This window comes from Podarcis melisellensis (genome assembly GCF_964234715.1).
Source record: "Podarcis melisellensis genome assembly, chromosome: 5".
NCBI lineage: Eukaryota > Metazoa > Chordata > Lepidosauria > Squamata > Lacertidae > Podarcis > Podarcis melisellensis.
The window spans coordinates 11,110,167-11,137,354 of record NC_138537.1 but is presented as its reverse complement, the minus strand read 5'-3'; the positions used below and the strand labels follow the sequence as shown (position 1 = coordinate 11,137,354).

The following is a 27,188-nucleotide window of genomic DNA, read 5'->3' as shown; positions in this document are numbered from 1 at the left end:
GACAGTGGAATTTGCTGCCAAGGAGTGTGGTGGAGTCTCCTTCTTTGGAGGTCTTTAAGCAGAGGCTTGACAACCATATGTCAGGAGTGCTCTGATGGTGTTTCCTGCTTGGCAGGGGGTTGGACTCGATGGCCCTTGTGGTCTCTTCCAACTCTATGATTCTATGATTCTAAGTAGGCTGGTTGCAGAGATTACGCTTCCCCACCGCTTGAGAGTAACCAACTTACTAGGCATTTAAATGCTGGATGTAAATAATTCCAAAATTAAAATACACACAGAGAGAGATTGGAGGGAATAATCTGAATTTTAAACGATGTTCCAGTGATGAATGAGATCTTGAGTATTACTGAAGAGCTGTAAATAAAAACAACATAATATGAATATTTAAAGTAAAAAGGTAAAGGTGCCCCTGCCCGTACGGGCCAGTCTTGCCAGACTCTAAGGTTGTGCGCTCATCTCACTCTATAGGCCGGGAGCCAGCGCTGTCCGCAGACACTTCCGGGTCACGTGGCCAGCGTGACCAGCTGCATCTGGCGAGCCAGCGCAGCACACGGAACGCCGTTTACCTTCCTGCTGGTAAGCGGTCCCTATTTATCTACTTGCACCCGGGGGTCCTTTCGAACTGCTAGGATGGCAGGCGCTGGGACCGAACAACGGGCGCGCACCCCCGCCGCGGGGATTCGAACCATGCGATCGGCAAGTCCTAGGCGCTGAGGTTTTACCCACAACGCCACCCGCGTCCCTAATATTTAAAGTAGGTGACTGCTAATTAATCTAAAAGCAACAAGCTTATTGTGAAACATTTCTACATGTCACATAGTAATGCATAGAGTTGCTGCATTTTTGGCTCCAATTTCCACCTACGCCAGTGCTAATTGACATTTAGCAGCTGTGGAGACTGGTCCATTGGGGCATGTGGGCAACTGCCCCACCAACCACAGTCCGACCTAAGCCTGCCTTCCTTACATCCAGTCCAGGAGGTACCACTGACTGTCAGCTTCCTTCTCCTTAACCTCAGTCCTACCATTGTAGACTTTAGCAGGGAGGAAGATGTGGGGCAAAACTAGAATTAGTTGCCTCTGGCTCCACCCAAGTCCCAGTAGGACTAGCCACCATGACAATCAGGCTCGACATCTATTTAGTGTCTTCTGTTTGTTAGGTACTCTATCAAGAGCCCTGCAAGCATGACATGTGGATAAGGGGTTTGAAAAAGAGGGCAGGGCCATTTAACAACTATAGTAACTGGGGGTTCCAACCGTTGGGGGCCAGTGGGTATATCTGGAATATTGAGAAAGGTCCATGGGTGCCAGTCACAAAATGGCTGTTGTGGGGTGTGTAGAAGCGGCTGAGCCAGTGCACACAGGAACTGAGTCAGAAGAGCAAGCTATCTCCTGCATTGTGGGTTTTAAGTGATATTGACTGTGACCTTTTGCAGGCACAGTAGGAGGTTCTGGTGGGCACCCTGATGTCTGTGGGTGCTGTGTTGTCAATCCCTGACTTTGAGGGACATGAAAAAGGCAATAGAAGATAAAAGATGGACCAGAGTGATTTAATTACAGGTCTTTTTCTTTCTTTTTTTTGAAGGATGGTCTTGTGGTGAGACTTGAAAGCGGCAGAGGAAGCTAGCCAGAACAACAGAATAGATTTAGAGGTGTGGCCATGGAAGAGTTAAAAGGGAATTGCAGAAGAATATGAATGATCTGAAAGGGGGGATAGCATAAGTGAAGAGAGAAATAAATGGCTATGCTGCTTTTTGGCCAAGAACTCTCAAACCACTGCCCTGCAATCTTGATGGTTAAGATTTTAATAATATCAATATATGTGCATGGTTACATATAGGGGGTTAAGGGAGGGGTAGTAAGTCTGGTGGAAGACACATTATGCTACTTCTGGGGTAGTTTACTGCAGCCTGCACTCTCCTATCACCTGTGGCTTCTAGAAGCTGTCAGCATGTAACAGCAGCCACCTGAACAACAGATTGAGCAGACCCACAGCTCACCTGATCACCATCTTTGTCACTATAGAGAGATGCATTGTATTTCTATTTGAATTTTTAATAAATGTGTCTAAATTTGTGTCTATGAATATAAATTAGCCTATGGAGATTTATGTCCTCTTTCTTTTTTGTAGGGTGAGATTTTCTCTCTTGGAAGATGCGTAAGTGGCCAACCTTTGTGGCTTATATTAGCCCATTTGTAAAACCAGGAAACAGTGATCACAACACACTGCCTTGGATTAAAGTGAAATGAGACTGCAGCATAGAAAGGGGCACTCTGCAGAAGCAAGATTCTCCTGCCATGGCTGTGATGCGATATGAGGCATGTTGTTTCAAAAAGCCCTTTGGCCTTGCATTGTTCTAGCATCAATGATCTAGGTATTACAAATCTGGGTATGTAGATACAAGTGCAGTATAAGAATGTGTGCAGAATATTTGCCTATTACAAGGAACAGCTTTAACAACTCTGAGATGCTCTTAGTGGCCTTGCAGCTTCAAGTCTAGCTGCCAAAGCTGGACACTGATCTGACTTCAACACACACCTTCTGCCATTGTTGGCACCTGTCTGTCTTGAGAGACAATGGAGTGTGCCTCTGGGGGTGAAGTCAAACCACTGTGTTAGCAGCACTGAAGTGACTTCCCTGGGCACAAGCCCTGGGCTGCCTGTTTGAAGCTCCTGGGCTGCCCAGATGACAACACTCCCATCTTGGCCTCACTGATGAGGTCCAAAGGAAAGCAGAGCAATATGTTTGGCACCAGCTTAGTTGCCGGAGGTGTACAAGACGCCATCTAACTTAGGAACTCCGCTCAGGATTTGTGTAGGGTTTACTCCTTAGCCTTTTCTTCTGAAGATATCCCGCACGGCAGCGGAGGTTTAAGATCAAGAGTTTTGATTCTCCTAGATGGGCACCCTTCCCAGGTTGACTAGTCTCATCTGCCCCTCATTTCCCTCTACAGCATGAGCAGAAACCGCCTACTTGACCGTTGGACCAACTATTGCTCTCATCTGCCCAATCTGTCTTCACATGCAGGCGAAGTCCCTAACTCACTTAGGGGTTGAGACCCATTAGCTACCCTCACTTGGTTTAGCGGACCAGTTAAAGCCATTCCTGGGGTGTGGCTGCTGTTGCATGCTGGCAGCTTCTAGAAAACACAGGTGAGAGCTGAGTGGAGGGTGGGGGCCAAAGGTGGACAAACTACCTCGGAAGGAGCATGATGTGTCCACCACCAGATGTGCTGCCCCTCTCCTAATGCTCCATACACCACCTGCCATACACTTCAATCAACATTCAGGGATGTGAAATCTAGGTAATGGTCAGGCAACCATCCAATTGCCTTGCACTCATTGGTGAATTAATTCCAACATGCTCTGCAACTATTTACATAATTGCTTCATCTCCTAGGCCCTGGACCAGTGAGGGGGGTGGGGTGGGGAATCTGCTTCTGCTGTCCTCTTGCATCTAGATTCCAACTCATTTTAGTAGTCAGTGTTGCTCTGTTCCTTTAACCTTACCTGATGTGAGCAGAGTGTTCATCTGTGGTGCCAATTCAGAACTTTAGAGCTGCTCGTATTGCCTGGCATGCTGCTCTCTTCACCTCTAAAGCCCTCTCGGGCTGGCCTGACTGATAGACAGCCACCTGAACTTGAACTTCTGGCTCTGTCCCATCCTGATCTAACAGTAAGTCGCAGCAGAAGAACCCATCTAACAAGCACCTCAGCCAGCGCCGTGCCCGGGCCTCTTGTTCTGCATCCAAACCCGGGTCGGGATCCACCTGCACAATGACCCCAACCAGAGCCACCGGGTTATAGTAGATGCAGTTCTTCAGCTTGTGCAGCATTTCGGCCAGTCGATCCAGTTGGTCCCACGACTTTAAGAAAGGAGCTCTGCACAGGAAGAAGATGAGCTGGGAGTAGATCCTTTCTTGTTGCCTGGAGCAGCCATTTTCAGTCAGGACCTGGGGTCTCTCGGGCCTTTGGCTGGCTGCTTGGTCGCAACAGATCACCGAGCTCGTCACATGGAAAGCTGGGATTGGGAACTTTGCAAACACCTCCTGGCGGAAGGTCTCCACCACTGCCTGGCTTTGTAGCTCCCCAAGCAAGTGCACGTTGCCTCCCATCATAAACTGGAGAGTCACAAATTCCAGCTCCAGCTTTTCCTCGTGGGGAAGGTCAGATCTGGCAACAACAGCCAAGAGGTCCCTGACTAGTTTTAGACCTGCTTCTTGACCTTGGTTGTCCTGTTCTGCCATCTTCCCTTGCCCTCTTCCCGCTTGGTCTGTGATCTCTTCCCAGGATCTCCCAGCCTGCCTCAAGATCTTCCTATGGGTTCCTGTGGTCCACCCTCTGAAGACATCTTGGCTTGCTCTAATTTGCTCAGTATTCCTTTTGGGGGCTTCTGTCGGCTGCTCTATATAATCTTCCTGCCCACCTTGAACCTGCTCCTTGATCTTTGGCCTGGCTCCTCCAGCCATACCTGTGACACACTCATGATCCCTGCCAATCTCTTCTGGGATTTCTTGCGGCATAGCTCCATCCAGCTCAGTGCTCTCTTCCTGTGGTCCTCCTTCCTGTTCTAGAATATTCTCCTGTTCACTTTCCTCCAGCTCTGTGAATTGCTCCTGAAGTGTTCCATCCAGCTGCCTGATGTTCTCCTCAGCATCCCACTCTTGCTCTGTTACCTCCTCTTGTATTCCTTCCTCCTGCTCCATTCCCCTTAGCTTCCTTCCTCCCCCTGTTCATTTCCCCAGATCCTCCCAACTCTGCTTTCTTGTTGCCTAGTCCTCAGGCAGCCTTGTGTCATAATACACATTGACCTGACTCATTCAACACACATTAACATGTGTCACCCGCATTACTATCTCTTGAAGACAACTGCATGATAGTTTCAAAAATATGTTTTCAGACAGCGCATTTTCTGGACCTGTCTGAAAAGAAAGAAATTATGACCCAGTATAATTGGAGAAATCAAAATAATCACAGGGTGTTTACTCCCATTGGTTATTCTAGTTGGTTGTGTAAAACAGTGTTTCCCAACCTTTTTTGGGCCAAGGCACACTTTTTTCATGAAAAAAATCTTGAGGCACACCACCATTAGAAAATGTTTAAAAAATTAACTCTGTGCCTATATTGACTATATATAAAGTAACTCTCTTTAATAGGAATCAAATAAACACAAAGAAAGTATTTTATAATTACATTATTATGAAATAGTAAGTAAACAGAAATATGAAAAATTATAAAATACTTTATTCAGTGCGCAACCTGGGCCTGTTTGGCTGAACACAAAGCTGATATTCTGGCTGGAATCGAAGAAAGACACACACGTAGCTCTTCGTCAACAGCTCTCAGTCTCTCTCTGTATTTAGTTTTTATAGCAATCATGCTTGAAAAGCTCAACTCACAGAGATATGTACCGTATTTTTCGCTCTATAAGACGCATCAGACCACAAGACGCACCTAGTTTTTGGAGGAGGAAAACAAGAAAAAAAATATTCTGAATCTCAGAAGCCAGAACAGCAAGAGGGATAGCTGCACAGTGAAAGCAGCAATCCCTTTTGCTGTTCTGGCTTCTGGGATAGCTGCGCAGCCTGCATTCGCTCCATAAGACGCACACACATTTCCCCTTACTTTTTAGGAGGGAAAAAGTGAGTCTTATAGAGCAAAAAATACGGTACTGGAAAATGGGAGCAATGTCAAAATAGCTTTGTTTGCCAGAAGGGGGAACTCCTTGGCAGTTTCCAACCAAAAACTGTCCAAAGGTAGATCAGCAAATCTCAGCTTGAAACCACGATTTTGGTTAGGTGCTTGTAAAACTAGCTTGTAAAAAAGGCTTAGGTGCTTGTAAAACTAAATTCCTCCAAACTTTTGACAGCACCGAATCTCAAACTTGGAAAAGGCAAGAACAGCAGAGCCAATCAGAGAGCAGTTGGCAAGGCTGTCATGAGAGAGAGAGAGAGAGAAACCCTCTTAAGTACTTGACTTCAGAGGAACTCTTGTACTGTCTTCCAGAGTAGAACTGCCGGATTCACTTGTTGGTGCACAAAACACGCACGCAGCAGGAATGCTATTTCTACTTCTACAACCTCCTTGCCACCTTTTGATTTAAAAGAGCAGCAACACTTGGCTGAGAGAAGACAACTTTCAGCTTTGATTTCTGCTTGCTCACTCACTTCCTCCTGCCCCCCTGCTCCAAATGCTGTCTGCCAAAAGTCACTCGCCACCCAAATCTCTCCATGCTCCTGAATGCACTCAGCCCTTCATTTCTAGGGAGGAAAAAAACTAAATAATAATAATTTATTATTTGTACCCCACCCATCTGGCTCGGTTTCCCCTGCCACTCTGGGCGGCTTGCAACAAAACACTAAAATACAATAACCTATTAAACATGAAAAGCTTCCCTAAGCAGGGCTGCCTTCAGATGTCTTCTGAAAGTTTGGTAGTTATTTTTCTCTTTGACATCTGGTGGGAAGGCCGCCTGCGAGGTCTTGCCCTTGCACCCTGCGCAAGACCCACCTCGCCACCTATGAACAACCACGAAAAACCCCCGACTAAGTGCAAGGTGCATTTATTTTCCTTGGTGCCGCCAAGACATTCCCGGAGAGAAACTGGCGCCGTAACCACAGCAGCCCCTTTTTGCTCCCACCTCTTGGGAAAATCTAAATTTGACTCCTGCCGCCCCCAAACAACCGAGAAGCGGCATGGGCTCGAGTTCGCGTGAGAAGAAGAAACACTCTGCACGTGCCCAGAGGCACTCCGCTTTTCTTTCTGAGCCCGCCGCGATGCACTCTGTACATGCTCGCGGGCGCGCCTGCCTGTCTTTCCAGCCCCCGCAGGGCCCCCCCGGCTCACCTGAGGCCCCGCCGCGCTTCTGCTGCCTGCGGTGGTCGCTCTCGTAGAAGCCGAGCGTCTCGGCGGTGCACTGCTGCTGCTGCTTCCCGGGGCCGGGCGACGGCGGGCTGGAGGCGGGCGGCGCGGAGCGAGCCGGGGACGGCTGAGGGGAGCGGCACTCGCCCCCCGTGAAGCTGCTCCGCCGCTGCTGCCCGGAGCCCGGCAGGAGCAGGGAGAGCTCCGGGGGGCCGCCGCCGCCACCCCCCCACCGCCCGCCTTCCCCGCTCCCGGCGGAGGCGGCATCGGCGACGCCCGCCATCTTCACGTGAGCGGCAGCCACAAACTCCGCTCCGCGCGGCGGAGGCGGCAGCTGCTGCTGCTGCTGAGGGAAGCCTCCGCTGGCCCGCCGGAGCACGTCACTGCCGCGCGACAAGGAGCGCACCAGACGGGCCCACCTCTCCAGCGCGCGCGAGCGGCGAGCGGTCCTGGCGGCCATCTTGACGGAGGCAGGAGGGGCGTTGCCATAGCAACCGCCCCCGCGCGGCCTGCTGCTGCTTCTCCTCCTCCTGTCGCCCAGCCCGAAGCCTCACAGCGACGACGCGGAGGGCGGGCGGGAGCGAAGGGAAGCGGGCCCAGCCTCCTCTGGCAGAGTTTCAGCCCGAATAACACCACCACCGCCGCCGCCCCGCCTCTCGCCGCCCGACTCGCCCGCCTCCCTCCCACGGCACACTAGGCAACCTCTCGCGGCACACTAGTGTGCCGCGGAACACCGGTTGGGAAACACTGGTGTAAAAGACAGTGGGGGACTTGGGGCTTTCAAATTTCAGCTCTGGGGGACACTAAAATTTGGCATTGCCAGCTTCTTGCACTCCATTCTACAGCACTGTTGTGGTATCCTTTGCAGTGCGGCACCCAGTGCAGCCAAACTGGTTGCGCTACCCTAAAACCGCCTCTGTAAAATATGAAGTCCTAATAGAGGATAGAGAAATGGCTATTAATGTATTGACAGCTGCCCATATTATAACCTGTCATAATTGGGGAGAAATATAAGGTCCCCAACAATGTAATACTGGGTGATCAAAACCTGAGAAATAGCAAAGTTTGTTTGTTTGTTTGTTGCATTTGCCAAAAAAGGCTCCCAGAGTGACTTACAGTCCAACATGGCCAAAGTGGAAAGAGGAAAATCTAAACTTGGGCACCAATTTCTAGACTGTTGTTCCTATATTGACCAGCTGACACAGTTCCAGAGCCAGCTTGGTGTAGTGGTTAAGAGCGGTGGACTTGTAATCTGGTGAACCGGGTTCAATTCCCCGCTCCTCCACATGCAGCTGCTGGGTGACCTTGGGCCAGTCACACTTCTGTGAAGCCTCTCAGCCTCACTCACCTCACAGAGTGTTTGTTGTGGGGGAGGAAGGGAAAAGGAGAATGTTAGCCGCTTTGAGACTCCTTCGGGTAGTGATAAAGCGGGATATCAAATCCAAACTCTTCTAAGACAGGAAGAGCATGATGGAGCTGGATCTCCAACAAAGCTGGTGAAATGAGGCCGGCTTCTTATCTCTCTCATTAAGTCCGATGGAACGGCTGCCCCCAGGTAACAGTTGAGGGGAGAGAAGGCTTGAGGGACGTCTGTCACCGCACAGCTGATGGAGTGAGCTCTGCTTTTCGGCTCTCCCACTGCTGGAATTTTAAATATAGGCAACAACCGTTTTGCGTGGGGTTTACATTCCTGACCACCACCACCCCACGGGTTTGCAGAGCACGCATAAGTCTGCTGCAACCTGCCCCTTTTTCCAAGTTGCTGTGATGTGCGCATGTGCAGTCGAACATATATTGGACAAGCGTAAGACAGCCGTTGCCTGTATGATAAAATTTCACAAACCTCATCAGAGTATGAGAAGGGCGGTAATGTAGTACAGTAGCTGATTTATGGAAAAGTGGAATATGTTCAAAACGCATTGGTGCAACACAGTACAGGAAAATGCAAATATACAGGCCCTCAGGCATGTTGTAAGTCACTTATTTTTTTAATATATAAATACACTGATTGGATAAAACAGCAATATTGGAACATATTTGCACTTCTCATCAGATTTTTAAAAAACCTTAGAATAAGCAATCATTTAAATAAGTAAACATTGATAGAATTAAAACTATATGCCGGTAGTTTATATATAGTTTATATAGAGAGCTGGGGGTGCTCGTGTAATCTCACTGTATACAAGTTGTACAAGTGACAATAAAGTATTTCAATATAACTACAGAACTCGCTCATACCTTTTCATTTTCAGCACGTGGGCAAAACAGGAACAAAACAGCTAAAAGGCTTAAAAGGACTGCGGTTAAGGATCACAGTTAACCCCGCGGCTGAAAATAAAAGCGTATAGGCGAGTTCGCCTAAAGGTGTGAAGAGGAGGGCAAAGGACGTCACCCTGCCTTTCCCACATTTATCAGAATGAGGCGGCGAGAGTCCCGGCAGGTGCCTAGAATGGACTGTACCACTTCGGACCGCAGCTGGGGTGAGGAATTTTGTTTTTTTTAAAAAAAATCTGATTGTAAAAGAACAGTGAAACAAAAACCCTCCCGCCTCTTGATGCTAGCGCGCCTATTTCCACCTGCAAAGAGTTGCCGTGGACACAGAGGCGGAGCCCCACTAACCACCGGCATCCTAGGACACACCTCCCTGCCTGGGCGTGTTGGAACGGCCGGCCTTACCGCGAGGCCCTCAGGGATCGGGGAGGCGCGGCGTAGACGTCCGCATGCGCCCAGCTGCGTCGGGGGCGGGGCAACACGGCGCGCGAGCGCCTCTCCTCCGCCCCTCCCTCCCCTCCCCATCTTCCGTTGCGGCGGCGGCGGCGGCGGCGTCGCGTGCGTGAGGCGCCGCTTGCGGCCTGCTGCTCAAGGTGAGTCCTGTGGCGGGGAAGGCGTGAGGTAGGTGTGGGGAGGGAAGGAAGGTTCGGCCTCCTTTTTCTTCCAAACGTCTTCCTGCCACTGGAAGGGAAGAAGGAAATACCGCTATTTATTATTATCCGTGGCGCCCCCCCCCCCACCCGCCGCAAACTCTGAGGCAACTCGGGCGCCTCAATTCTCTTCAGCTTTGTGGGGTTGTAGGAGGCTCGCTAGCTCCACACACACCCTCATCATCATCTTCATCTGTAGGATGGACCCAGGCTTGATTACGTTCAGACCCGTTTATTATCTCTTGTCAGAGGATCCATCCCGTTACGAACGCGCCTCTCACCTTCTGAGGTGGGTAGCCAGTTATTGGGGGGGGCAACCTGTGTCTTTATGTAAAACCGGCATACATTGGTACCTCGGGTTACATACGCTTCAGGTTACACACTCTGCTAACCCAGAAATAGTGCTTCAGGTTAAGAACTTTGCTTCAGGATAAGAACAGAAATTGGGCTCCGGCGGCACAGCAGCAGCAGGAGGCCCCTTTAGCTAAAGTGGTGCTTCAGGTTAAGAACGGTTTCAGGTTAAGAACGGACCTCCGGAACAAATTAAGTACTTAACCTGAGGTACCACTGTAAAGGGTAAAGGGACCCCTGACCACTAGGTCCAGTCATGGCCGACTCTGGGGGCACGGCGCTCATCTCACTTTATTGGCCGAGGGAGCCGGCGTACAGCTTCTGGGTCTTGTGGCCAGCATGACTAAGCCGCTTCTGACGAACCAGAACAGCGCACGGAAACGCCGTTTACCTTCCCACCGGAATGGTACCTATTTATCTACTTGCACTTTGACATGCTTTTGAACTGGGTTGGTAGGAGCAGGGACCGAGCAACGGGAGCTTACAGGGATTCAAACCGCCGACCTTCTGATTGGCAAGTCCTAGGCTCTGTGGTTTAACCCACAGCACCATCCGCGTCCCTTGAAACCACATAGGAACCCAGTTAATTGATGAACGGTAAATGGCAGCAGCGCGCAAGGCATCCTAATTCATGCCTGCACGCTTTATGCACTCAGGAGCGACTTAGAGAGCCGCCCCAGTGGAGCTTCTGCGTCCGATTCGGCGGGTTGCGAGGAGGCGGGCTCAGCTCGTGACCATGTAAAAAACACAAACATAGGATGGGGCGCCTGGAGGGACAACGTGGTTTGAAAGCAGCGGGGACGGGTTTTGCTGCTTTTAGGGGTGGTGATTCAATGAGGCTGGGTTTCTATAGCATTCAGTTGGGCTCTACCCATTCCTGGTAGAAATATCCCTTGTGAGAAGACCTGTTTTCTGGGATTTGGGATAGGTTTATTTGGAATAATGAAAGGGCACTCATTCTAGAATCTTTTGCTTCCTTGTAACACTTGCAAGAGGATTCTTGTGCAGCATATATATCTTCAAAGCATATTAGGTGGTACTGACATGGAGAAAACTGTATCTTTTCAGATATCAAGTCATGATTGATGGACACTTTTTTAAAAAAAGTTATATCTTTTAAAAAATGCTACCTGTAAGTAGATATTTAGTTCACTGTGCTAAAACACTTATCCTTGATTTAAATTTTCCTTGACAGGAGACTTTTATTTTGAGAAACATTTTAAAAAAATAGTAGTCCCCCCTTGGTATTTGAGATGGAATGCTCCATTCCATTTCCTGGGATTCTAACAACCTCATTCTGCTTAATGTGTTGTCCAGATGTGCAGGTATCAATAGCAGTGTTCGAAACTCCCATTGTTTTAGCACATTTTGCGATGCAATTTCATTAGCACGAGCAGTTTCTGAACTCTGGGCACAGTACTGTGCCTAGGATTTCAGAATAAAACTGCAGAGTGGAAGGAAAGGATGACCTTTTTCTGCCTCCCCACTTCCAGCTACTCTCTGAAGACTGGAGAAGAAGAATATTAGGGGGGTGGGCAGGGGAAGGTCTAGACCATGTGAAATCAGACAAAATATTTTAGCTGAAGTTCATTTTCAGCTTTGTATTCTTGTTATTAAAAAGTGTGCCTAGACATTCTGTTGTTGCTCCCATAACCTAGGTTCAAGGTGCCATTTAGCGCCTAGTATTCGTATCTCAGTTTCTAACTCTGATTGATAGGGAGGGCAATAGTCACATATCCTCCAAAACTGCTCCCCTCCACTGAGAGGGAGCTTTTGGCAAATGGGAGGGAAAACTGTCAGTCACATTTACAAGTTCCATTGAAATACAGTGGTACCTCAGGTTACAGACGCTTCAGGTTACAGACTCCGCTAAGCCAGAAATAGTACCTTGAGTTAAGAACTTTGCTTCAGGATGAGAACAGAAATCGCACAGCGGTGGTAGGAGGCCCCATTAGCTAAAGTGGTACCTCAGGTTAAGAACAGTTTCAGGTTAATAAAAGAGCTACATAACGAATTAAGTTCTTAACCCGACGTCCCACTGTATAGCATATGGAAATATATCTGTTTTGGGAAAGAAACTAAAATTGCAATCCTCAGGTGCAAGTGCTGTTCTTATTTTCTGTTTTCTTAATTGTTTATATTTCTCATACAATCAATCTCATTCCCATTCTTTTTAAATACTGGTGCTCTGTCATTTTTAGGTCTGGTTCACACATCAGACTAAGTCAAACCATGGCTTAATATGAATGCATGAGCTCCCAGAGAGAAGAGCCACTCCTCCCCAGTTGTTTCACTGCTGCACTGAGCTAAACCATAGTTTGGACTAGATGATCCTTGGGGTCCCTGCCAACGCTACAATTATATGAATTAAACTCCTTTTTGGATTTAAACATAATATTCTTAACAACAAATGCAAAAGAAAGATAAGGAAAAGCAAAATAATTTTTCACTTGACTGATTCACTACTTGTCTGATATGTGTGCGTCTTGCCATTAAATCTTCAACAGATTTCTAAAAAAAAAGTTCACAAGATATTAAAAAAGGTGGCTTGCTCTAATTTAAATAATTCGGTAGTGGCATTTATGAGTATGTATTTCATTGATCAACATGCCCTTACAACCTACTGTTCATGGAGTGGGGCATGAAATCCAAGTTCAGTCAGCCATTAAGTAGATGAAAAATCTCTTGCATAGACCTATTTGGTTGGCACACATTATTCTTAAATCGGTATTTTAATTGAGTGCTATTGTAGTCGTAGGAGAGGTACAAGCTGGAAGGAATGGAAAGCCAGCCAGAGTACAAAGATCTGCCCATTTTCACATACTGCTTACATAGTTTCAAGTTTATCTTCTCAACAACGACTGTTGCTCTGTGATGAAAACTTGTGCTTTTAAAGATAAAACTGAATTTTCTGAAATTCAGATTGTGGGACAAAGGAGTCTTGGCCTAACTCTTGCAGTAGGCCCTGATCCCTGAACTTGGTGATCTAGGACCCTTTTGAAGAACACTCTCCTTCATGTCTCTCTAGGCAACAGGACAGAGAGCTCTTACAGAGATGCTGTGCTCCAGAATGCATCCCTTGCTTTCAAGTGAATAATCTCCAGCTGACTGGTTATTTATGGGTTCGCCAGAGGCAACACTCTCGCAACTCTATTGTCTCACGGAAATTATTCCAGTCAGCCAAAGGTCAGACATTTGAGCTGGAATGGTGCATGAGGCCATATGGGTCAACTAGTACTTGATCAGGAAGCCTGTGTTTATAAGCAGTTTCAGAGTACATTGAGAATATTGGGAAAGATCCAGGAATATGTAGGTTGTTTTTCTCCAGGGACAGCCCCTAGTGAGCATTGCAATCCAGATGTACATGCTACCACCCACCCACCCCTTTTGCTGATCCAGTGCTGCACTGTGTCCGCATTGTCAATTGGTGAGGAGCCAGTGCAGGTGTAAATATTGCATATCTCTACAGCAACACGAGTTTTCAAACTTAATCCCCAAATTAATTTTGTCTAGTTCTAGTTCTCCCCTTGATTAATGCCTTATGCTAATGACTAATGTGAATATGATTATAGCAGAAGTTCAGGGAACAATACTTTGGGTGGAGCAATGCCACATTTCATAAAATACATATTATTGACTACATTGGCTTAAGAGTTACTGCAGTTAGACACATCAAGATATGCTTTCTGTTTTCAATTTTTTAAAATGTTGAATAGTGCACACTTGGTTATTTAGGACTTCAGGCATGGTAAAGTCAAGAGCAGGATTAGTAATTGGAAAATCCTACTACTACTGACTTCCCTCAGACCACCTAGTGACATATTGGCAGGGGTGATATTTAAAACAGGCACTTTGTGAATCACTTGATCTCCTAGTTACTATACAATACCAGCTTGCATGTCACATAAGAGATAATCTCTGTGATTGAACAGAAATTCCCTGTTGAAAATATTTCCATCTTTGAGAATATCCTAATTTGACTCTTGGCTCTTTTTGTGAACTGTGTTGTGCTCAGCTGCTGTTGAAGTTGTTCTCCAGTGAACTTACACCCACTCACAAAGTGCCCTGGTAATATTTCTCATTTGTGAACTGGGAATGTGAAATGCATTTTTGTCTGCTCTAAGGACGATCAGCTTCAGAGAAACTCAGTTTCTAAGAAACTGATTTAAAACTGACCTATGTCAGGACAGACAGGGGAAGTGTGTCCTTGTTAAATATCCCCTGCTTCTCAGTGGCTTTTGATACCATTGACCATGGTATCCTTCTGGAGCAGTTGTCCAGGTTAGGGGTGGGTGGCACTACTTTGCAATGGTTCCTGTCCTACTTGGATGGTCGTTCCCAGAGGGTGATGCTGCAGGAGTGCTCTTCTGCCCCATGATGCCTTCATTGTGGGGTTTCTCAGGGTTTGATTTTATTCCCCATGCTTTTTAACATCTGCATGAAATCACTAAGTGAGATCTTCTAGAGTTTTGGAGCATATTGTCAGCAATATGCTGCTGAGACACAGCTCTGATTCTCCTTTATATCTGCAGGTGTGGCAGTGAATGTACTGAACTGATGTCTTGCCTCCGTAGTGGACTGGATGAGAGCCAATAAATGGGAGCTCAATCCAGATAAGACTGAGGCACTGTTAGTGTGTTCTCTGGATCAGATGGATGGGAAATGGCTTGCTATTGATGTGGTTCGCTTCCTCTGAAGGAGCAAGTCCACAGCTTAGGGGTGCTTCTGGATCCGTTGCTGTCGCTTGAGGCTCAGGTAGCCTCTGTGGCCCAGCTGTGCCCCTATCTGGTCTGGGATAGCCTGACTTCTGTCATTTATGCTCTGGTAACCTCTAGGCTAGATTACTGCAACATGTTATACATGAGGTGCCTCTGAAGAGAGTTCAGAAACGTCATCTGGTGCAGAAGTGGCTGCTGGTTAATAATCAGTGGCTTCTGGTTATTTTTCAGGCCCAATTCAAAGTGCTGACTTTGACTTATAATTTCTATAGCGTTAAACAGCTCTAGGCCATAATAATTCAAGGACCACTTCTCCTCTGCCCCAGACCCTGCAATCACAATCTGAGGCCCTTCTTCATGTGCTTCCTCCACAGAGGATGGCACCAGGAGAACAGCCCTTTTCTGTGGTGGCCCCCCACGTGTGGAATGCTTTCCCCAGGGAGGCTCTCCATGTGCCTTTGTTACATATCTTTGTTACAACTCCATAATCCTGGACAATCAACTGTGCTGGTTGGGGCTGATTTTGAGTGTTCCGGACGGGATCCGTTCTAGAGACCTATCTGTAACGTGGCATGCCTGCAACTTGAAGTGCTGTGTCTGCACAGGTGCGCGGCGTTATTTGGCGCTTATGCCACAATTTAGTGCTTCTGCGCAGCGTGAGCAGCAAAACCCAGAAGTAACCCGTTCCAGTACTTCTGTTGTTTTTTTTAAAGAAAATTTATTAAGGTTTTTTTTAAAATACAAATGCATAAATAACAACCAACTTCATTTACATAACATACTTTCATCACTTATTTGGACTCCCTCACGTCTCCCGCACCCACTTACATCGTAAATAAATTTTTTCCAAACAAATTATCATCTTGTTTAGAATCTTATATCCCTTCATTTTAGAACAATCTAACAGTTCTCTAACAAAAGAGAATATGTAATCTTCTTAATCTCACTTATCGTCAAATTAAAATCTAATTTAGTGGTGGACAGTTTAGTGGTGGACCACCAATAACTGTCCGTTCCAGTACTTCTGGGTTGCCGCGGGACGTAACGTGAAAAGACGCAACATGAAGCAGATGCAACACAAGGTATAACTGTATCTGAAAGGCCAGAGGTTACCCACTCCTGGTGTGCATTATACAAGGGAGCACCTCTTCTTTAAATCTCTGCCTATGTGACTGATTAATATTTCAAAGCAAGGAGATCCTAGTCCTCAAATTGTTGTTAATTAATTCATTCGTCTCCTCCCACATGCGTCTCAAGGTAATTTACAAACAGATCATAAGAATAGTTTGTGCTTTGCATAGTTACTCTAATCTGATTAGGTTTCTTTTCATGCTTGATTTATTTCTTCCTTCAGATGTTTCCTCTGTTGTAAGAAGTTTTGTAGTTGACAGTTCTTCAGCTTCTAATGAAGAGTTCGTCTAGTAATTTGGAAGACCCAGTTCTTTTCCCCACATTTTATTATGTAAACTCAGGGAGGAACATATCTAATATCTAATTAAGTCCAATTTGAAAATAACACAAGAATAGACCCTTGGTTGTAAAATGTCATTCAGCAGTTTATCAAAGGCTGAAATGGTGAGAGAACTGCCTCATCTTTTTCTGTCCAGTCATATCACTTTCGATTCCAAAGGGGAGATTTAAATTGATTGACGTTGCAATGAAAGTTTCATTTCTTTTCCTTCAGGGGAGGGCATCATCAATGACAAACATACATTTTGACTAGCTACAAAGCTAGGCAAAATGTGTTGGTTCCTGAGAAAGGAAATCCTTCAACAGCAAAGCAGACACAGTGGATTCATATCTATGTTCCCCTGTTCTTCTGACTTTGATCCATAGATAGTATCCTCACCAGTGTTTTCAAATAGCACATGTGCTGCTGACCCAAGATCTCTCAGTCTGGTTTCAGGCAATTTCCCCCCTCACACTACAGTTGTGTGCAACACAGCCCACGTGGTTCAGGAGTGGGGCCCAACCCTATGGAGAGTGTTTTTTCAAGGAAGGAAGAAAAAAGAAAGATGGTTATTCAAGTTACCTTGCTTGTGCAACTAGTGGATAAAACCCTTTATTTTCATTGCTAAGCTAAACTATACTAATGCCCAATTTGGGCACCTACATATAATAAAGGCATGCAACAAGGAATACCCAACAGTGCAGATAAATTGCATTTAAAAATTAATTGCAGCAATCTAACACCTACAACCAGCACAAGCTAATCTAAATAGATGGGCCTTTTACCCTGAAAAATCCTGTTGAGACTGACAGGAGTCACAAGTCTTCCAGTGACACACAATCTCTAGTTTGTGGAATGATTTGTTACTTAGAGACTTAAGACTTGGCACATATCATCTTGCTGATCACACTGATGCACAGCAGGGGTGGTTAAATTATTGACTTGTGTTGTGCATATATATCTTCCCATCTAACTCACTGTAAAGGAGCTTCAACAAGTTTATCGTTTTTCTTTCTGTTCTTTTTTATTTCAATTTATTTAGACTGAAGCAAAATGAATGAACATCCAAAGAAGAGGAAAAGGAAGACTCTACACCCCTCACGCTATTCAGGTAGATTAATATGTTTACCTATTTCATTTACAGAAGGCTATTACTTATCTTGTGAACAAAGCTGGTAAATAGTCACAAGATACATTTTGAAATGGGTGGTTAAAGAATAGCTTATTTTTCAAAACTAAGCATCAACTACTAGGACATATATTTTTCCCTATTCCTGTTTAATTAAAATGTACCAGTTTATTGAATATGCAAAGCATGTCTTTATGCATATAATATATGTAGTTATAATGTTGTACGTTCAGTATAAAAGCTGCAAACCTTTATGGTTCTTGATTACAGTGTGACTGAAATAGAAGTTTGTCCAGGAACTACAGTGTTGTGTACAACACACAGTAATGCTCATTGGTGTCTGAAGTAGCACCACTGGTGTCACCATAGTATTAAATAAGGAGCAAAAGGATTTCTGTATGCTTTGTTAGCATTGTTGCTTCTAAGAGAAATATTCTAAATAATAATTTGTTGTCTAGGCTATTCTGAGAAAAGGCAAAGTGATGGGATTGAGGAGTCATAAAGCCATAACTGCCACTGAAATACCATCCATTTACAGTATTTCTGGATTCCTTTGTTAACCTTGTTAATTTATTTACTGCAGGGAATTGAGTATAAGAACACAATGTCCTTGATACTGTCATACTTTGGAAATAAACATTGCTATATAAGTTCTAAATACTATTTTCAGCATTGGCCATCAGTGCAAAGTATATCAGTTGTAGTTTCTGTACATTTCATCAGAAAGCAGCAAAAAAAGTGTGTCAAGCTAACACTTGCCTTTCCTTCTAACTGTCTAGATTCCTCAGGCGCCCCAAAATACATAGACAATAGCGGCATATTTTCAGACCACTGCTACAGTGTGTGTTCTATGAAACAGCTAGACTTGAAGGTTTCTGATAATCGAGGTAAGGTTTAGCATCTTGCTTTTTAATTCAGATTTGTGATCTCCTTGTCCGTAACTCAGTAGAACTTGGATTAGTTCTAAAAACTAATATTTCTATCCATTGTACTTTGATACATTTTTGTCAGGCACATTAAAATGGCAAAAGAAAATACCTGCGCATCTGATTTTCATCTTGCATATCTTTTATTCCCTTTTTGCAGATAAACCTGCCAATAATGGGATTTTTAAAGACACATGTGAGTCTCCTATCTTCAATGACAGCTTAACTGAAGAGGAGAAACCACTGGACATTCAGACTGTAGAAATTTCTACTACTGAAGTCCAGGCTGTTGAAGTTCATGACATAGAAACTCAAACTATTTCCCCAGAGAAGCTTGAAGTGGAGGAAACGGAAGAAATCCCAGTTGAAAGCTGCAAAGTGCTTGAGAAAAACCCTCCCTTGAATGTTACCATTCAGCCAAAATGGCCTCTCTTACGGGCCAACAGCAGTGGCTTATACAAATGTGAGCGCTGCGCATTTAACAGCAAGTACTTTTCAGATTTGAAGCAGCATCTTGTCCTGAAGCACAAGGCATGTCCTGAGGGCAACATCTGCCGGGTATGTAAAGAAACGTTCTCCTCTAAAAAAGTGCTTATTGAACACTTAAAAATCCACGAGGAAGATCCCTACATTTGCAAATACTGTGACTACAAAACAGTAATGTTTGAGAACTTGAGCCAGCATATAGCAGACACACACTTCAGCGACCACCTTTACTGGTGTGAGCAATGCGACGTCCAGTTCTCCTCCAGCAGTGAGCTGTACCTCCATTTCCAGGAGCACAGCTGTGATGAACAGTACCTGTGCCAGTTTTGTGAGCATGAGACGAGTGACCCCGAGGACTTGCACAGCCATGTGGTGAATGAGCATGCAGGCCGGCTGATTGAGCTGAGCGACAGCTACCACAGCAGGCAGCAGCAAGGCCAGTACAGCCTGGTCAACAAAATCAGCTTTGACAAATGCAAGAACTTCTTTGTGTGCCAAGTATGTGGCTTCCGCAGCAGGCTTCATACCAATGTCAACCGGCATGTGGCAATTGAGCACACCAAAATATTCCCCCATGTTTGTGATGACTGCGGGAAGGGCTTTTCAGGCATGCTGGAATATTGCAAACATTTGAACACTCACATGTCGGAAGGGATTTATTTGTGTCAATATTGTGAATATTCGACAGGGCAGATTGGAGACCTCAAAATTCACTTGGACTTCAGGCATTCGGCTGACTTGCCTCACAAGTGCACTGATTGCTTGATGAGATTTGGAAACGAAAAAGACCTTTTAAGCCATCTTCAAATTCATGAAATTGCTTGATTGTTGTTGTTGTTGTGTGTCCCTGTGTCAGAATCTAGCTCAGAATATTAGAATTTAAACGTGTTTTCCGCATATGCTATCCTTGAATGAACTTCAAATGAATCTACTCCTATGTCACTAGGAAAGAATCACCATAGGCAGAGGCCTACTTGTGATGTAGCCCTACTTGTGTTCAGTAATAAATCCTGGCTCTAATGGAAACCAGGGCTTTGAACTTGCAGCCCTGTAGGGTGAGCTGGCTGCAGACCCAACCCACCAGCTTTCTTTACACACACTATGCAGATTGTTCAAGAAATGTTGGGTGAATTTTCAATCAGTGCAATCAATGACTTTTTCTCTGCATTTTTGGGTTTCCTGACTAGGATTTATGCAGGTAGAAAATAAGTACATCAGTGAAAACAGCTGTTGAGTTGGGGTGGAAGGGGGAAGTTGTGTGTGTCAGTGAACCTGTTAATGCATAATAGCATGTGCAGTTGGTGTATGAAGATAACATAGTATAGAGTTGTTTTGTACCTATGGGGGGGGGGGAACGAAAATAAATACTCAGATATGTGTATGTCATTTGTGTTCCGTGCTATTATCATCAAGCGGTAGGTAGAGATGTGTAGATTCGTACAGGATGCCACGAAAAGTTCCACTTTGTGAGCTGAGAATATTATTTATATGATTGAAAAACTGTCACTTAATATCTGGCAAGGGGAAGATTTAAGGTGATAGCATGAATATCTACCAATATCTAGAGGGGGTTCTGCTCATAACAGTATAGGCATTAAGTGGCAATATCTGTGTTTGAACCAAAGTGGTCTCACATTGAGATCAGGAGAAAATGTAGAAGTACTGAAGTTGAGAGCTGACTTGAAAGTTTGCTCTTCTTCTGGACACTATGTAGATGTCAGTAAGTTGGAAAAACAGCTTCTACGCAAGTCCTCCATTTGCCACTTTCATATTTCATCTCATTGTTTGGCTACCATCACTCCCAAGTGAGAGTCATACATACATGGCTGAGTGCGTCTCGCACCAGTGATGTGGATAGCAGATTTTCCAATGCTTTATTTTTCTGTGGAAAACCCGTTCCATGCCACTTGCAAATAAATATTATGTAAGCCCCAGTACAGTGCAGTGGAGGGGAAGTTGTTCTGTCGGGCAGGTAGAAAGATTTGCACTGATGGAACGATCTCCTTAGCACTAATTTAAATATGACCCAATATACAACTACAGGCTGTCCGAAAGCCTCTATAAATACATAACATGGTAAAAAGGACTATAAAACTGAATTCTGCTCTGAGTAGACCCATTAAAATTAATGGACATTAGTGAAGACCTTCAACGAGTGTACTGAGTTTGACTAATGTTGGATGCAACCTAAAACAACCATCTTAAAAGCCATCAGAGTAGCAAATGAAACCAGCAAATAATGCAAGTGTAAAAGTAGATAGCAACAAAATAACAATTTAATTGTGTTAATGATTTGATTGTCCCTGAATCTTCCCACCACACTTGCCATCCTCTCCTGCCATACCCTTTGAGAAACCCTGATGTAAGGGGTCTTCCACACTGATCTTGGGGAAGTGAAATTATGCATGCTTCAAAAAAGGTGCTGTGTATATGAAAAGTAGATATATATGCACATGGGGGGTAGTTAAGAGGATTGGGGGAAAAAATTCTCAATAGATTTGCTTTCTGGAAGCAGAGAAAGTGTTTCTTGCTGCTTGAGAAAGCGCTCTGAGAACATTAAAGTGCAATGTAGCTCTTTGAATTCTGGACCTACCGTGATAAGACTGATGAAAGCACCATGTATCCACTGTTCGAAGCTCCCATTGTTCTAGGCACGTTTTGTGACGGAATTTCATTGGCGCAAGCAGTTTCTGTTCTCTGGGCGCAGTACTGCACCTAATATTTCGGATTAAAACTGCAGAGTGGAAGGAAAGGACCTTTTTCTGCCTCCCCACTTCCAGGTACTCTCTGAAGACTGGAGAAGAGACCCTCTTGAGAATATTAGGGCGTGGGCAGGAGAAGGACTATACCATGTGGAAAACGAACATATTTTAGCTGCAGTTCATTCATTTCCAGCTTTGTATTCTTCCATGACATTCCATTGTTGCGTCCATAACCTAGGTTTAAGGTCCATTTAACTTCTAGCTTTCATATTTCAGTTTCTAACTGCATGTATCACCATGGGAGTTGCTGTTAATTTCTACTTAAATTATTCAGGTTTATTATGTGACCTATAAATGTTTCATATACCCAAGCTATAAGCTATAAAATTATATCCAGTACGCTATTGTACCAACAGCTCTGGTAGTCTAGCAAGCTTCCAAGTGGCACAGTTTGCCACTGGGCAGAAACTATTCTGCTCTGCTCAGCTCAGCTGCTTGCTAGCAGTGCAAAGCTATGCATACCTATGCAGAAGGAAATTCCATTGAGCACAATGGGACTTTCTTGGGAGTCAGTGTTTACAGTAGTGTTTAGGTTATAATGCCTATCAGCCCTCTTCTTCCTTTCCTGACCTGGGAGCAGCCATTCCATCAGACTGCTTCAGTGGGGAAGATGGAAAACACAGCTCGCTCGCATTAGCTGAAAGATAAGCTTGATCCGGCACTTTGTGCCCCAGGAATTGAGCCAGCTGGTCATTGTAAGAGCAACTTATTGCCTGGGTTTGATTCTTCCCTTTTCCCTTTTCCTTCACGTGCCATGTTTTTCTTATAACCCTGCAGGCAGGGACTGTCTTCTTTTGATCGTATGTGAACCACTGAGGGAGCTGAAGAGCAGGGTACAAATGCTCCAAATAGTTCACATTTCACATTTATCGGGTCTTTGCTGCAACATCTTTTTAAAGGCTAAGCAATGAAGAGGTCCTTGAAGAACGCAGATTGCTAGGCTGCAGCCCTATACACCATTAACCTGGGAGTAAGTCCCATCAAACTCCGAAGGACTTAACTTCTGGCATTGCACTGTTAAGCACCTAATCTAGTGTAGAGTAGTGGCTAACACTGCCATCTTCGTCTGCTCAGAAGGAAGTCCTGTTGAGTTCAAGGGACTTACTCTCGGGTTAAGTGTGCATAGAGGACTGCAGCCTTAGGTGCCCTCCAAATTTTTTGGACTGTAAGTCCCACCAGCGTGTGGCATAATAAATTTACTAAGCGTGTGGCATAATAAATTTACTAAGTCATTAAGGCTCCCGAAGACTCTTGTTTTACTGCTGAGCAAACAGGCACAAGTCTTATTTGCAAGAAGGCTGAAATCTAAATCTCAGGGTAATGGGGAATCTCTGTTTTTTCGTCATTTAGTCGTGTTTGACTAAATGGACCAGAGCACGCCAGGCAATCCTTTCTTCCACTGCCTCCTGCAGTTTGGTCAAACTCCTGCTGGTAGCTTCGAGAACACTGTCCAACCATCTCGTCCTCTGTCGTTCAGAATGGATAGGTTTAATCTTCTTGCAGTCCATGGGACTCTGAAGAGTCTCCTCCAGCACCATAATTCAAAAGCATCAATTCTTCAGTGATCAGCCTTCTTTATGGTCCAGCTCTCACTCCCATACATCACTACTGGGAAAACCATAGCTTGAACTATACGGACCCTTGTTGGCAAGGTGATGTCTCTGCTTTTTAAGATGCCTTACTAAACCAGTGTGGTACAGGGGGTAGATTGCTGGAATAGAACCTGGGAAACCAGGGTTCAAATCCCCACACTCAGCCAAGACCAAGAACCTCAACATAAACAACGAAGCCTGCCCCTGGCAGTCGACTTGCATCTCTGCTCCCTTGACCACTCCCAATCTTTCCTATCTCTATGCAACGATCCCGAGCTGAACCGAAAGGCTTTCCAACGTCCGCAGCGAAGAGACGGCATGGTGATGGTGGGAGGGGGTAAAGGCGGAGTTAACCGCTGCGCACGCGCAGAGGGAGTCCCTGACGCCTGCTGGCCCCGTTGCCCTGACCAGCGATGGCGGAGCGCGGGGATGGTGGGAGGAAGGCGCTCGAGAGGCGGCGGAAGTGATCCCTGCCTCCTCTTGGTTGGGCGAGAACGAGGGGCGGAAGACGCCGGCGAGGCTGAGCGCGGGAGGGGGGCGAGACTTGCTCCCGTTGCCAGGTAAAAGGAGCGCGCGGGGGGGGGGGCAAGTGACCTTTGGTTTTTTTTGGGGGGGGGTTACCTTTCGTCCCCCATTTGAGTTGCGGGGCTTGTTCTGTCAGGTTTTGCTTCAGGCTGGAGGGGGCTTATGTAATGCCAAACTGAACTTGGTCCCAGGCATTGGGCTACCTCGTGGCTGACCTCCTCTGACAGGTTTCTTCTTCACATTTATTTATTGCATCGAGTTATTTCTTCCTTTAAAAAAAAAAGTAGCTGTTGTAAATCTTCTAGCTGTGGGACAGGCAGGTCGCTCGCCCCCAGTCAGGACACTTGCCCTACCAACCCCCCCCCCCAAAAAAAAACCCCAACAGAATTGGGTGCAACAGACAAATTAAAAGGGGCTTGTGCTGTAGTCGACTTGGAGCAAACCCAAAGTACAGTGGTACCTCGGGTTACATACGCTTCAGGTTACATACGCTTCAGGTTACAGACTCCACTAACCCAGAAATAGTGCTTCAGGTTAAGAACTTTCCTTCAGGATAAGAACAGAAATTGTGCTCCGGCGGCAGCAGGAGGCCCCATTAGCTAAAGTGGTGCTTCAAGTTAAGAACAGTTTCAGGTTAAGAACGAACCTCCGGAACGAATTAAGTACTTAACCCGAGGTACCACTGTATATTGGACGCAGCTGCCAAGCCCCTCTCTTTCCTCTTCCTTTTTTCCTAATCTCTCCTTGGGAATCTTTTTTTAGGAAAGGTCAGTTGCGAACATTGTTGTTGTTGTTCGTTCCTGCCAGCCTGGAATCCTGGCTCGGAAGAATGCAGCTCAGACAGGATCAGGTTGGGCCCCACTAACACTTTTGAGTCTTTCAGGGAGCTGGTTTTAGCAAAAGCACCTATAAAGACTCTCAGACTGAAATCAGCGAAGAAGTTTCGACGGCAGAGTCCAGCCTGAAGCTGCCAACTTAGAATTAATAGGCAAATTTGACACTTCCAAACTTGGGCTTAGTGGTGATTTCATTTCACTTTTAAATTGTATAACCTACCACGTTTCTGTATTACTATACGCAAGGCGATTGGGGATTGGCTATCTCCCTCTTTGAGTTATCTTCCTTTTTTTGTCAGTTCATTCCCAGGTGGGAGAGTCTCGTGTCTCCTCTGGTTGGATCTTTTATAGTTTGTCTGGATTTCATTTTAAGTCACACTCTGAATAGGAATGTGGTGTATCTTGAATGTGGGGGAGAGGGTTTCTGGCCACGCTTTGGACAAATGCACACTTGCCAACTGAGGTTAGGGCTTCATAGAATTGTAGAGTTAGAAGAGACCCCAAGGCAGCTGTCCCATACATCGAATGTGCAACCCTTCACTGCAGAACTAGGGTGGTATTCAACTAAGCTTTACTCAGCGTAGACCCAAACAAAAAAGGTTTTCAAAAAGTGAAAAATATCCTCTAGATCTGTCACCAGTATTGCATCGGAGGGTATGCTCCCTGGCCCATAAACGCTTGTGTTTCCAATAAACGTATTGTTGAAGATTCCACGGAGCTCTCTGCTATTTAAGGTATATTCATTATGCAGAATAGAAAGTCTTTCATCACGCTCCATTTCTGGCAAAGTGCTTGCTCCATATATTGCATGGAGCTGACAGTTCCAGCAGCTCAGAGATACGCACCCAGTGTTTTTCTAGGTCAGTATGGCACCGTTGGGGTGGGACTGTTATGGTTTCCTCCCTCTCTGAAGAAGCTAGTCACAATCCGGTTACTAGTCAATTTCACTTGAGTTTGACACGCTAACTTGCAGGTCACAGAGAAAAATGTGAACTTTCACTACAAAGCACTTGAAGGCTGCAGACACTTTATAAGACTTTCAAGAGATCATTTGTTTTATGAATATTGCCTATAAGGATCTGCACTGAGGGAAAATAGTACTGATTTTTCTAATCCGGAGAAATTAACATTTGCACAGGGGGATAAATGGAATGCATAAAATTTAATGCAACATCTGATTGGCCACTGTGAAAACAGGATTCCTGCTTTACTAATCTAATTTGCTGTTTTGTCCCCCTCATTTGATTAAATTGGACAGTCTAATTTCATAATAATACATATTATTTCTTATCTTCTTTATTTTAGCAATGGTGAATTGTATGGGAAATGGTTTTTTCTGTCTCTAGGATTATAACAGCTAGTCATAATATCACTTCATCCTGGAGTATGATTGAAATATTGTATGGCAGAATTGAATTAAACTTTTTGAACATGGATACAAAAGGCGCAGAAGTTCAAAAGGCTTAAATATACACATGTTAATTGTGGATGACATAATTTTTTGATGATTGGGTTTCTCTGCAACAAACAAGGAAGCAAAGCTTGATAATGATGGCTATTTATTACATTATATTGTAAGTCACTTTGAGTTTACACGTTGTGAAAAAGAGACCAATAAGTCCTGTGAATAACAATAAAATATTAATATTTAATTTATTAGTTGCCCCTTACAAAATTTTAAGCGTATAAAGTATAAAGTGTATAAAGTACCAAATAAGAAGAAACAATGCCTTACAATAAAATTTGTACAAAATAGACTTAATTAAACAGCAAAAACTTATAACCAACAAACAGCAAAAACATCTTAATCCATCACGTCTCTGGTGAAAGAAATAAGTTTTTACCTGTCGCCAAAAGGATGTTAAAGATGTCACCATCTAGACCTCACTGGGGACAGCATTCCACAAGTAAGGAGCCACAACTGAAAAGGCAATATTGTCCCTATTCCTAAACCTTCCTCAGAGGGAGTACCTGAAGGGGGGGCTAAGATGAAGATTGAAGAGTTTGAGTAGTTTCATATTGGAAGAGATACAAAACCTCAAAAATATTGGTCTGTAAAGCCATACAAAGCTTTGTAGACCAAGTCATCACATTGAATTAGGCTCAGAAATGTGCTTGGTGTTGGAAATCCAGCCTTCTGTAAAGGTACACTTAGTAGTACGGTGGTACCTCGGGTTAAGTACTTAATTCGTTCTGGAGGTCCGTTCTTAACCTGAAACTGTTCTTAACCTGAAGCACCACTTTAGCTAATGGGGCCTGCCATGCCGCCGGAGCATGATTTCTGTTCTCATCCTGAAGCAAAGTTCTTAACCTGAGGTACTATTTCTGGGTTAGCAGAGTTAGTAACCTGAAGCGTCTGTAACCTGAGGTACTACTGTAGTGCTAGTAGTAGAAATAATTTGCAGATACCTACAGTAAATATCCCTGCTATTGGATCCATACCTAGTACTTTGAAATTCTTGCAGTACTTTTGAAGAAGCATATGGAAATTAATTTCCCACTGTACAATACCACTGGGAAAGGCAGCAGTGGAGTATCTTTCTCAGCTGTCATATCTCCAGCTGTCAGCGCCTCCATTGACTGCCAAGAGAAGGTACCTTGGATGCTCTTGTGTGGAATGCAAAGCATTGTG

General features: G+C 45.0%; 3 protein-coding genes across 6 annotated transcripts in view; 2 read left to right on the top strand and 1 right to left on the bottom strand.

The window, feature by feature from the left end:
• Positions 1-285: 285 nt before the first annotated feature.
• LOC309369875 (uncharacterized protein) lies at positions 286-4,787 on the bottom strand. Its single transcript, XM_081911294.1, has 2 exons — positions 3,510-4,787; positions 286-354 (listed from the first exon to the last, which is right to left on the bottom strand). Exon 1 carries the CDS (start codon positions 4,703-4,705, stop codon positions 3,545-3,547), a length of 1,161 nt encoding a protein of 386 aa, XP_081767420.1. The 5' UTR covers positions 4,706-4,787; the 3' UTR covers positions 286-354; positions 3,510-3,544.
• Positions 4,788-9,619: 4,832 nt separating this feature from the next.
• ZNF639 (zinc finger protein 639) lies at positions 9,620-20,222 on the top strand. 4 transcript variants are annotated; one of them, XM_081911233.1, is made up of 4 exons: positions 9,620-9,724; positions 17,343-17,411; positions 18,209-18,316; positions 18,516-20,222. In XM_081911233.1, the coding sequence occupies exons 2-4, from the start codon at positions 17,354-17,356 to the stop codon at positions 19,664-19,666; spliced, it is 1,317 nt and encodes a 438-aa protein (XP_081767359.1). In that variant the 5' UTR covers positions 9,620-9,724; positions 17,343-17,353; the 3' UTR covers positions 19,667-20,222. The 4 variants fall into 4 exon arrangements, with proteins under 4 accessions (XP_081767359.1, XP_081767361.1, XP_081767360.1 ...); XM_081911235.1 differs by having other exon boundaries at positions 9,698-9,752; XM_081911234.1 differs by lacking the exon at positions 9,620-9,724 and adding an exon at positions 9,908-10,070.
• A 3,367-nt stretch (positions 20,223-23,589) lies between these two features.
• MFN1 (mitofusin 1) overlaps positions 23,590-27,188 on the top strand; it is a 35,591-nt gene continuing 31,992 nt past the window's right edge. Inside the window, exon 1 of the mRNA XM_081910940.1 lies at positions 23,590-23,755. Within this exon, the coding sequence (XP_081767066.1) occupies positions 23,625-23,755 (131 nt within the window). The 5' untranslated portion in view covers positions 23,590-23,624. The remainder of the gene's footprint in view (positions 23,756-27,188) is intronic.